This window comes from Citrus clementina, unplaced genomic scaffold, assembly GCF_000493195.1.
Source record: "Citrus clementina cultivar Clemenules unplaced genomic scaffold, Citrus_clementina_v1.0 scaffold_3, whole genome shotgun sequence".
NCBI classification, from domain to species: Eukaryota; Viridiplantae; Streptophyta; class Magnoliopsida; order Sapindales; family Rutaceae; genus Citrus; species Citrus x clementina.
In genome coordinates this window covers 49,271,028-49,282,807 of record NW_006262339.1, presented here as the reverse complement: position 1 = coordinate 49,282,807, position 11,780 = coordinate 49,271,028, and the positions used below count along the sequence as shown (strand labels likewise).

Sequence of the window (11,780 nt, the reverse complement as noted above, 5' to 3'; positions counted from 1 at the left end):
TGGAGATATTTGAAGTGGATTTGGATGGTCGTCAGTTGCTGTTGTTGAGTCCAGCTCCAGCCGTTTTAGCTCCTCACCACTAAAATACTGATGAAATGAAAGACGATCTTGCTTTTATTCTCCATATCACCAACAATCCATTTGTTAGCTACTACAAATGCAAATTGATCATTCCACTTAAACTATATAAGACGCTTCAACGCTTCAATTTAAATAAGTTAATGCAACCCATAAAGTTAAATGTGATAACTGCATGCTTGTTTGTTTTTGTGAGCCCCCATCAAACACAGAATTTGGAAATGGATAACAAACAAAATACACGATATCTGCTTTGCTTTGTTTTTGAGATTGCCATCATAAGCACAGCTATCTACCTTTCAGTTAAAAAAAAAAAAGATTTTGAACAGAAAGGAATTATTGTAGTGGCTAGGCACAGAACAGACGATCGGCAACTGCAATCAGCAGTACAGCAATGAGTAATCACATCATGGTACAATGATGTTGTGATGATAACATCGCCAATTATATGATCTCAACATGGGGGCTTTGGCTTGTGAATTCCTGCTATAAATCAATATTCAGCATAACTGACTACATTGCAGAGTTTACAACTAAACCACCACCCTTTTTTTTTTTTTTGCCCCCTTCTCTGTTTCAGTGGAATGGGAGGGTCAAACCCACTATTTATCTTAAAGTTGTTTCAACTGAGCATTTGCTGCACCAGAGCCACGTACCATAGATGGAGAAATGAGTAAAAGACTGAAATGCTAAATAGATACAAATACATGTATACATCAGACTGACCCATAAACCAGCAACATAATCAGAGGACATACTACAAATTCCTCCTGCCCTTCTACTAAGTTTATAATTGAAAAGTTCATAACTTGGCAATTGGTGTATTGTAAAAGGTAGCACGAGAAGCACATACTAGCTTCCCAGTGTCGTTGAATTTAAACTCCACTGCAACCACGGTCACATTTCTTCCACTGCGCACAACAGACGCTTCCATTATCAACTCCGCCTGTGTATTTAAGAACAGAAAAACAATCGTGTAAAGAAAAAAAATTAAAAAAAGCACTAAACTTGGGTAAACATATAAAATGTACAGCGGCTGGGGCTGGCCGTTGAGAAGCTTCATATAAGATGATACAATAGTAAAGTCACACAACGCAAAGATTGAAACAAAACTAGGAGCATTAATGCCAGATTCAAGGGTCAAAATCATACAATTAGGCTGTGTTCAAAATGAAAGGAGCTTACATTACGTGGGGCAGCGGAAAGATAAGAGATGCCCAATTCACCGAGAAAAATCTCCTTATCCTCAGCAACAACAGTTCGAGCACAAGCAATTGCCATTCTCTCCGAGAAAGCTGCAATCGCCCCTCCATGTATTCCATCAAAAAAGTTCTGATGAAAATAAGCATGCATAAAAACATTCAGTTTTCGATTGATTACTACTGTAATTTTGATCCGTTCAGCAACCAAATATTATACACCACAAGAGCCAAAAAGAAGAATAATCCAAGACACACAACGACACATATTGACTGACTATTGACATTGAGAATTTAAAATATATAGAGAGAGAAATTACGAGGATAGCGGGTTTAACAGAGAGGTGGCAGATGAGGCGGCCCCGTTGGATTTTGTGGACTTTGATATGGCGGCCAAGAATATTGGAGTAGGAGTCGTTTGTACAGCAATCGTCCGGAATCGAACTGGAAGCTCCCACCTCCTTCAAGAAAACGATAACTTTAGACACGTCTTCAGGATCTACTTCTTTCGCCGACGACTGTTGCGCCATTTTTGACACCACCCACCCGATTTCGGATCGCTCGACGGTTTATTATTTCTTTTTACTCCTATTTTTATTATTTACTAATTGTTTTTTGGCACAGCGGACCAAGGAAAAAGCCCATTACTCCTCCTTATGAATAAGCCCTCTGACACGTCCTCCAAATTTTTTATGAACCATCTTTGAAAAAAATAATTACTTAAATAATTAAATATAAATTAATTTATTTTTATTTTAAATAAAAATTTAATTAAGTACTTAAATAATTTTTTTAACAATTTTTTTGTACTCTCATTTCATAATTTATATTTTCATTTTATGTTTAAATTAATTTTTTAAGAAAATTATAAAAAATAATTTAAGATTTGTTTGTATTTTATAAATAAAAATTTTCAAGAATTATTTTGTTTTAGTGAAATTGGAACGTGGTTAATTTTAATGATTATGTGTTTGAGAATAAAATTTGAAAAGGGTGTTACAAGAACTTTAAAAGGGTGTGATAAGAATTTTATTGCTGTACAATGGTGTCTTGGATTCACATCCAGGGTCCTGTACGATGGGAGTATTCTTATTCTCTGCACCGAGTGTGCTATATGGTAACGTCATTCCCCATTCAGGTGAGATATGTTCTTCGCAAGGCTACTTTTGATGTTGATTTTCTAGCCAATTGGGCGTGCAAGTATCAGACTAGTCAACGTTTTTTTTTATCTCCTCGGAAGCTTCCCAAAAGCTTATCTGATATTCTTTACTTGGATGCTCACGCAATCTCCCATGTCAGACGTTAGGATTTTATCTTTTTCTTGTATCTCATTTTATCTGTCTAACCCCCACCACTATGATGGTTTTTTTTTTAAAAAAAAAAATTATGTGCTCGTACCTTCCAAATTTTCAAGCTGGAATACAACCAAAGCTAAACTGTCAAAAAAATAAATAAAAAATCACATACACAGTGATAATAGAGTGAAAACGAATTTTATCATAACAGCCCCTTTCAAATTGCGATGCAAGAAGACGATGTTAACATGAGAAGAGATTTCTAGGCTCTGTTTTCTTGTTTTGGACAATATTGTTTATTAAAATTAAAAGAAAACAAAATAAAAAACAACACTCTCAGTTAAAGCCGAATACACCATACAGCAGCTACTTGCGTGTAAGTGAAACAGAAGTTTAAAAGAAACAAAAGAGAAACGAATAATTAATGAACCCTTGAATGTAGACCCTCTTTGTTTCTCTGGCTCGGCTGGAACTGATATCAAATACCGGATGAATTAAAGAAACCAAGCCCTCATTATTCTCATAACCGTTACGATCTTTAGCTTCCACCTTTTTTTAATTTTATTCAACCAAAATAAGGAATAAATAAATGATGATCTAACTTTTTAGCAACAATCTTTGGATTGTATGTAAATGAAACTTTCAATATCAAACTCGCTGAAGGAAGAAAACAAAAGATCAAAGCAAAAACAATTTTGAAACAACACCAGAGAGTTCAATTGATATGTTTATTAAAACGTTTTCTTGAATAGAAAGAAATTGACAGTGAGAGTGTAACGGCTAAAAAGAAGAAACTAGAAAAACAAATAGGGTTGATGGGACTGTTAATTAAAGATAATTTATTAAAAGATTTTGGGTATTTAGGAAAACAAATAGATTCCGAAAGCTTCGTTCAAATTGGTAGACAAGAATAGAGGGGGACAAGATCAAGAAGTCGAAGTGAACTGCAAAGATTAGGTTTTATTTATTTATTTTATTGTGGAATTATTATTTTTGATATAAATGCTCACTCATTATTCTATTAAATGATAAATTTTATCAACTGCTTTGATCATGGAATGAGATGTTAGGATTGACCAACGCAAATAAAATTTAGCGTTAGGTAGTGTGAGCCCATATAATTGTCCATTTGTATTTAAAATATACATTTAATTAATTTTTAGTTAGTGAACAAAAATGCAATGCGTTTTTTTTTTTTTTTTTGTGAACAGAAAAAGTAATTGGCTGAGTTTTTCTACTATGAGATCAAGTAATTGAATTAAATTTTTTATTTCAAGTTAAATTACTTGACTAAAATAGTTTAAATGGTGTAAAATCTAAATTTTCAATTTATGGGTCAAACGATATATAATTTTATTACGAAATCTCTGCATTAATTTATTAACTAAGATAGTAGTACTTCACTTTGTATTTGTAACGTTACTCTCAGAAAAGAATATTCTATTGTTTGGGTGTTAAATTTTTTTTTGGGGGTTTGGGGGGGGGGGGGGGGGGTGTGCTGTTTCTAGTAATTTAAGATTTTCACTAAATTGGATAGATATGGTTTCCTAAAAAAAAATCCATCAGGATTAAAAGATATACTATCTTGAAAAATATATAAATAAAAATAATTAAAGAAATTCTAAAAGAGTTTCTTCTTTTTGAATATAATTCCAAAAAAAAAAAAAGATTTGACCATTTTACAACTGTAGCTGACTCAGTTATTAGCAGGTAGGTTGACCGTTACACACACACACACACACACACATATATATATAAGTAAATGGTGGGTGAGGGTGACGGAGAACAGAACATCAGACAGCTGACCACCAAATCAACCAAATTTCACCTGAACTGAACATCACCGAAAGATGCCAAGAGGAACGCTTGAAGTCCTTCTTGTTGGCTGCAAAGGCCTCGAGGATTCTGATTTCCTCGGTACGATCCCTTTGCTCTATTTATACGGTCTTTTGTTAATTGACCAATTATTTTTGCTATTCCTAGGAATTAGATCTATTTTCCGTTTACATTCATAAATATTTATTTGTATGAGAATTTTTTATGATCTGATGGTTTTGACTTTGCGCATCTGCAGTAATACTTACGCAGTGATTGTATTTAAGCGATAAACATTGTAACGATCTCATCAAATCACATCGACAAATAATACTATCAACCCTTACCCCTTTGTTTGTTTGTTAACACATGTAATCTTATATATATTGTTCTAGGTGACAGAAAATATCTTTTTAATTAATAATGGAATCATCTATGATTGTATCTGTTAATGTAGTTGGTTATGAATGTTCGAGTTTTCTTCATTCTAGCAGGTAGTGTAGATCCGTATGTCGTTCTTACTTGCCGGACACAGGAGCAGAAAAGCAGTATCGGATCAGGTTAGTTTGTTGCTACTATGACAACTTAGTTCTGGTAAGCAAATTCCGATCAGGCCATAAGACCATTGATCACGTCCTTGAAAGATTGATTCTGAACAGGATCTGGACCTGAATGGAACGAGACCTTCGTGTTTACAATTACAGGTGATGTTACGGAACTCACTTTGAAAATCATGGACAAGGATACATTTAGCAACGACGATTATCTTGGAGAAGCAACGTCAGTTGTATTTTCCCTTTTTATATATATATAGAAAGTAGTGTACACGAACAAATTAAGCTTAATTAGTTGTGGTGTGAGTATGACTTCTTACAGCATTTCATTAGAGCCTTTGTTCATGGAAGGAAGCCTTCCTCCAACTGCTTACAATGTTGTTAAGAACCAGGAGTACTGCGGGGAGATTAGAGTTGGCCTTACTTTCACACCCGAGGTAACCGCACCACTTCATGAAATTTAGTTTAGATAGTTAAACTGTGAAGATTACAATTTTACAACTTGCAATTTTCATGCGTGCATCACAAGAAGATTATTTCAGCAAAGCAAATACTCTCCTGCATTACTCAATGACCCCAGTTCCTTGTTGCAGAGAGACGGCGACGGGGCATACTGAGCTGAGGAGAACAGAGTTGTCGTCGTGGATGGGGAGAATCGTCTTGCATAATATGACAATTTGTTTTGGATTTTGATGTTTTTCTTTCACCAAAGAATCAAGTGTTTGTTTGGAAATATTGGTTTCCTCTGCGTATTTGTGTTTAATTTTCTCCAAGAGAATTCTCTCTTATCCAATGACACCCTGTGCAAGGCAACTATGTGCCACAAAGATGGAGCTTAACTTTAATATGCTTGCCCAGCCCTACCAAACACAGTCTCACCACCGCCATTATAATTAAAAATAGAGGCCAAGAAGCATGTCGTGTGACCTTTAGGAACTTGCTTCTCAAAGGAAAAACTCTCCAACAACACTCCATCGGCACCACATAAAACAACCAAAATCATCTTAATGATCGATTGCGTTGGTTCCACGTTCTTGAGCATCGGTCTCGCCGGGAGGACAGATTGCCAGAGAAAACTTGCTCGGATAATGAAACTTGTTTAAACCTGCTACCCTTAAAAATTGGAAAAAGCAGAAACAGCACGAAGTTTCCCCTGGCCGTTTGCTGATAGTTTTATGCGAAGCATAAAAAACAGTAAAGCATCAGCATGTACATAGAAAAAGCCTCTTAGGTAGATTATAAAAATAAAAACCTTAGAGCCTCCTAAAGTTTTAGAGGCCGCCAGCAAGACTTTTATGAAGTTTAGACTTCTGCAAACATAAACTTAAAAACAGAAAGAAAGCATAACCAGGTTTTTGACACAAACAACAGCAGCCATAGGTTTATCGCTTCTACGGTGCTTTATTTATTATACTGGAGGCTGAAAACTTAATTATATCTCCCTGCTGCACTCTTCTTATGACCCCACCTACGGAAGCGCCTAGGCTTGGAAGCCCCAGGCCTGGGCCTTGGGTTTGCCGCGGCAAATTCTTGAATCATGGCAGGGGGGATTGCCACCAGAGGAGATTTTTCTTCACCATGGGACCTTGCTGGCACAGGAGGAACATTGGGTATCTGCTGTAAAAAAAACAGTTGTTCATGAGTAAAGGTGTCTGCTGCAGGAGCTGAGAGGTTGTCACTTGCATTATTCTGGGGTTTCAGATTCTCTCCTGCATCCGCACTTTTCTCCGAGTCTAAGCTCTTGGCATCAGTGCCTTTCTTCGAGATCAAACTTTTCTCAATATCAGAGCCTTTCTCTGGGTCCAAATATTTCTCAATATTAGCACCCTTCACCGAGTCCAAACTTTTCTCCAAATCAGTGCCTTTGTCTAAGTCCAAGTTTTGCTCAACTGCACCAGCAAGAGAGGGTAGCTGAACATCACATAACAAATTATCTGCCATACAAATCTAAATTAAAGAGTTATTAATTTCAGCATGTATCTTCTACAGTAACAAATAACAACACTTTAGAGAGAGACATTACAAGTAATTATAAACTCTTTTACATGAATGACACGATGCTCAGCTCAAAAGTACCCTCAAGGTTTTATTGTGAGACAGATTTGATGATACATGTGGAGCTGTTTTGGTAAGGTGATAGCCAGCCTGGGTGGTAAGATCACTAGATGGTATATTACAGAATCAGAAGAAATATCATCTTCACAAGGTAATTCAAGTTTTTAAAGGGTTGCAGGTGAGTGACCACTAATTCTGCACCCAGTCATTGTACTTGTAAAGCGGGGGAAATGAAAGTCCTTTCAGTATAGTCATGAAGGTAAGAATTTTACTCTGATCATCAGCAGACTCAGAGCTCTGGCCAGCATTTTGGTTCCTCTGCCACCATGGGAAGTTCTACAAGAGAGAAGATGAAGGACAAATTAGGGAGGGAAAAGAAAAAAGGGAAATAACTACTCCAATCAGAAGACTATATTTACAACAAGAATAGCATTTTACAAGGAAACCAACAATAAGAAAATGATAATAATAAAATCTACAAAAGGAGATACAGGGTGTAACTGTGGAAGAGTTGAGGCCTTATCAGAACCAAAATGTTAAATCGTGATATCATATCCATAGCAAACCCAACAATTAGACCCTAAAAGGTTTACGATCATCATGACATAAAGCAGCTTTTCTTTCTTGCTCTGGCTTCCTCAAACTATCTCACCAAGGGCATCCATCTCTGCCTTGTTGGCTACTTCAGAGTTGAAAATCTTTGATACAGCAGAAGCAACACCATCTTCATGGTCTAGAATACTACACACAGCTATTCCGATTTTAAATATTGATTGAAACTACTCAAGGAACCACAGCGGAAGTTTAAAATTATAACTACTCAGCAGGGAGAACAATTTTCGAATAAGAAATGGCATTTCATTAGGAATAAGGACTTCTATTGAAAAGAGAAACAAAAAGGTGGTTAACTTTTAAAACCCAAATACACAAGCCAAGGTCACTTGGAGGAGCTGAACTAGTACTAGCCAAACAGAAGTTACAAACTATGTCGTCTACATTATATGCAATAAAGGAAGAAGAATACTGACCAATTACAACTATTACCAGAAAGAAAGCCCTCTTTAGCCTGAACTGAGGCAAGTTTCCAGGGTTTTGACCTTTGGCAAAAATTAACCATTTCCCCTTTAATGTTTAAAGTCCACCACAACCACTCTGATGTTGCAATGTTAAACGAGCTGATACACTTTTAGGAGGGCTATTTGGTCTTTTTCTATAGACAAATCTGATAGTTGAAAAACGAATGGACTTTAACAAAAATTTTGAATAGAAAATGTTGTCACTTAGTGAAATATTATTAACGGTAGGGGGCTTTATAAACCGGAGGGGAGAATGACAATGGTAGTGTCAGAGAAGTCTGGAGCACCGAGTGCTTTGAACAAGATTTACAAAAACAAAAACAGTTCAATTGAAAATACTAATGTCTAATGGTATGAAGGATGGGCAAAAACTGCAATAATTACTAAGTCCGGCTAAGCTAAGTTGGCCCAAGACGAATATATGTACTGAATTTTTGAAAGCAATCAACAAAAGCAAGTACTGAATTTTTGAAAGCAATCAACAAAAGCAAATAACTAGCACGTACAATATGGTTCCATATATCATTTAGCAATATTGAAATTCTATCCCTTGTGATTCCTAATATTAACATTCGAATTTTAGGCATAAGCTGAGAAAAAATAAACAATATTACAGATAAAAAACATTAAAGCAAAAGAAGCTCATACTTACCGGCACAAAGATGGGAAGCTCAGCGTTTTTGGCATAGATGACATATCGCATCATATCCTCATAGGAGGAAAAACATTGTCCTGTTCCAGGGCAGATTTAGGACTGCAACAGCCACAGTTCCAAAGGAACATGTCAACGAAATTCCCTCTTATTTTATTTTTTCTCTTAAAAGTTTAATTCTACCATAAGAAGGAAAGTAGGCTAACAACATTAAAAAAAAAAAAAAAAAAAATTTCAACACCAGCTAAGTGAGCTACTCCTGATCATTATTGTTAAAATTGAAAATGAACAGTAATGGTAAACTGATCAGGTCAAATCAATCTACAACAACAACATTGAAAAAAAAAATCTATTAAGTGTTATGATAGCACTGGAGGCAAATAATTTACATAGTAGCAATCACAAATATATTGATTAAATGCTTAATTACCAAAACTTTAGACCCATCTTTCTTCTTTTTGATCTCAAGGCTCCAGCCATCAGGAATCGGCCCTGATAATTTTTTGTCTGCCATATTGGAAAATCTCTCCTTCAACTCTGTGTGAGAAAAGCAGCTTAAACTAGGTTTTCCGATGCAAACGAGGCATTATAAGGGCAATGCATAAGACACATAAGCTGCCTCTAACGCCACATGTTCCCATTATCTCCGCGTGTTAACACTGGAGACCTAAAACGTGCCCAATGATAAATCAGGAAACTAATTCTTCTTATTTGCTAATCAACCCTTTTAGTTAGTAAATATTTTCTTTTACATTTATTGTGCGTGCAGTGATAAGCAAACGAAACAAAACAAAATAGCTAACCTTTTTTAAGGGAATAGAATAGCTAATTGAAATTGGTAAGTTTTTCTGTGATGATAAAAAATGCACAAAGAACTAAGAGCCACTCCATAGTAAAGAATAATAAAATCCAAGTCACCTTAAGTTATGCAAGGTAGACTACCTTCTCTACAAGCACAGCATAGCTGAAAGAAGCAGTCTCATTTTTTGTCCCCAAAAAGGTAATCAACATCAATAACAAACATTCAATTATCAAAAGGAAGTGGAAGACCCTCAATAGTCAGATTGTTCACTGACATTTACATGAAAAAGCTTTTCAATGAACAATGAACCTGTAATCAGGAAAGTAAAGGCTATTACAGTGTTGATCCCTACAATTCCAAAGCAAGCCAGCACATGAAGTGGCAGCTATAAGGACTTGCCAGCCCCTCCCCCAATTGTCACCCACTTTTCCCATTTTAATGGTAATAAAATTTAACAAAGAAATGTATGGCCCTGGAGCAAAAGGCAAGGAACTTCCAGAAGGTTGTTCAAGTTTCAAGACAAGTTTCCATCTCACTTACTTGATGCGATTTGCTTGGTAAAAAGACTTCCCAAAACTAAAGGTGTTTGTTCAGTTTTTAGAGTCTCTAGAGCTAGCAACCAGGCCCCCGGCCCTAACCTAACGAGAGATAGGAATACATTAGGGCATAATGCATTTAAGAACACAACATCAAAGAACAAATGCAATTCAAACAACAGTTTCTACAAGAGGACATGGAAAGCTTCCCACAGGTAAGTGCTTTCCTTTTCTACTCCATTGTTTCAAGATCTAACTGTGCAACAAATATTTTCATTTGTCAATGATGACGCGCATTCAGTGTCTGCCTGGAAATCAGTTGAAAGAACAAGATACAACTATTCAACAATTAGCAAGACGGAAGAAAACTGCACAAGCTAAGCCTTTCTTTCATGAAACGTTCATAAACCATAAGTCAAACTGATCAGGTGTCTCGACTTAGCCCTCGGTTATGCCATTTCAGTAAAATTACTTTCCAATTAAACACATTGCAGATGCACTAAAACATATAATAGCTCTCCAATTTATCTCAGTACAATATGAATTAATAACTAAGGTAACAAATTTATATCCTCTCCATTTAAAAGCCTCTGGGGAACATACAAACACAAAAGATAATAAACAAAACGGTCTTCTAGCAATTGGAAAGAAAAGCCAGCTAAATAGTTAAAATAATTAAACAAAATTAATTAATTTCTAAAAGCAAATATCTTTGAAACACTTTCTGTAACGCTTTTGGGAGGTAATACAAGAGGAAAGAAAATCAAGTTCTAAACATTAACTTGCAAGTAGAATAATACTAAAAACAAACTAGAAATGTTTCATTATGGCACTTTGAAATAACCGGAGCGATCGAGAGAACCTTTACTTCTTCCACCGTTTTCTCGGCAGCCAAACGTAAATCAAAGACGCGAAAAAGTTGTTAGACCGTTTCTTCGGTGTCACCGTAAATACCGCCATAGCTTCCCGCTCAGTCAAACGACACCGTGTTTTTGCCGCCTGTGAGAGGGCGGAAAGCCCAAATTGCCAAATTCTAACAACTCGCAGTTTTGTTTTTCCTTTAATAGCTCCTTATCTTTTCAAAGGGAGCACAAACTGAGGGCCGTTAAGATAAATAGCTCCAAAAATGTTGGTAGATGACAAAAATACCCTTATGTTTTGAAGAGTTAACACTTAACTGGCGCGCTCATATATGAAAATGATAATCTAGCTATTAAGTACCAAAACATTAACATAATAATCATAAATCAATAACCATCAAACGATGAATAATTATAAATCACAATTAACTTGGAAAGTGTTAACATAAATAGCTAAAATTGAAAGCTTAAAGCATATACATGTTCAGAATTAAGAAGCTTAAAACTGGGAGAAAAAATTCAACAGTAAAAACTGAAACTGATCAAAGTTTGGTATTTGATCATAGGTTTAAGTTCGCATTACTAGAGGAATTTAGCATTGTACTCGTGCAAAGTATCTTAATCCTTTGTCCTTGTATGTATTTGGTGTAAAAGTGCCAAGATTTATTTAGAGAATAAGCTTTAATAAGTTGGTGAAACCTTTATACTACGTTATTTAACCTCTAAATAAATAAGAAGGCACCAGAAGAATCTCCTTAAATAAACATAATCGTGCCATTCAACAGACGGTAACAAATGTTATTCTGTTGTCTACTGCAAAAATTAAATATCTTAAATTGGAAAATCTCATAACTGAAA

The 11,780-nt window shown here is 35.6% G+C and overlaps 3 protein-coding genes across 11 annotated transcripts; 1 reads left to right on the top strand and 2 right to left on the bottom strand.

Moving 5' to 3' along the window:
* Positions 1 to 528: 528 nt before the first annotated feature.
* LOC18049655 lies at positions 529 to 1,888 on the bottom strand. The gene is made up of 3 exons (XM_006445059.2): positions 1,598 to 1,888; positions 1,264 to 1,410; positions 529 to 1,024 (listed from the first exon to the last, which is right to left on the bottom strand). The coding sequence occupies exons 1-3, from the start codon at positions 1,805 to 1,807 to the stop codon at positions 881 to 883; spliced, it is 501 nt and encodes a 166-aa protein (XP_006445122.1). The 5' UTR covers positions 1,808 to 1,888; the 3' UTR covers positions 529 to 880.
* A 2,477-nt stretch (positions 1,889 to 4,365) lies between these two features.
* LOC18045967 (elicitor-responsive protein 3) lies at positions 4,366 to 5,674 on the top strand. Of its 3 annotated transcripts, none has more exons than XM_024188376.1 (5): positions 4,366 to 4,489; positions 4,882 to 4,947; positions 5,047 to 5,167; positions 5,264 to 5,378; positions 5,535 to 5,674. In XM_024188376.1, the coding sequence occupies exons 1-5, from the start codon at positions 4,423 to 4,425 to the stop codon at positions 5,556 to 5,558; spliced, it is 393 nt and encodes a 130-aa protein (XP_024044144.1). In that variant the 5' UTR covers positions 4,366 to 4,422; the 3' UTR covers positions 5,559 to 5,674. The 3 variants fall into 3 exon arrangements, with proteins under 3 accessions (XP_024044144.1, XP_024044145.1, XP_024044143.1); XM_024188377.1 differs by having other exon boundaries at positions 4,879 to 4,947; positions 5,092 to 5,167; XM_024188375.1 differs by having other exon boundaries at positions 4,879 to 4,947.
* Positions 5,675 to 6,151: 477 nt separating this feature from the next.
* LOC18045966 lies at positions 6,152 to 11,130 on the bottom strand. 7 transcript variants are annotated; one of them, XM_024188370.1, is made up of 6 exons: positions 10,925 to 11,130; positions 10,067 to 10,164; positions 9,155 to 9,261; positions 8,725 to 8,826; positions 7,269 to 7,332; positions 6,152 to 6,852 (listed from the first exon to the last, which is right to left on the bottom strand). In XM_024188370.1, the coding sequence occupies exons 4-6, from the start codon at positions 8,766 to 8,768 to the stop codon at positions 6,370 to 6,372; spliced, it is 591 nt and encodes a 196-aa protein (XP_024044138.1). In that variant the 5' UTR covers positions 8,769 to 8,826; positions 9,155 to 9,261; positions 10,067 to 10,164; positions 10,925 to 11,130; the 3' UTR covers positions 6,152 to 6,369. The 7 variants fall into 7 exon arrangements, with proteins under 7 accessions (XP_024044138.1, XP_024044141.1, XP_024044137.1 ...); XM_024188373.1 differs by lacking the exon at positions 9,155 to 9,261; XM_024188369.1 differs by lacking the exon at positions 10,067 to 10,164 and having other exon boundaries at positions 9,155 to 9,391.
* Between the last annotated feature and the right edge of the window lie 650 nt (positions 11,131 to 11,780).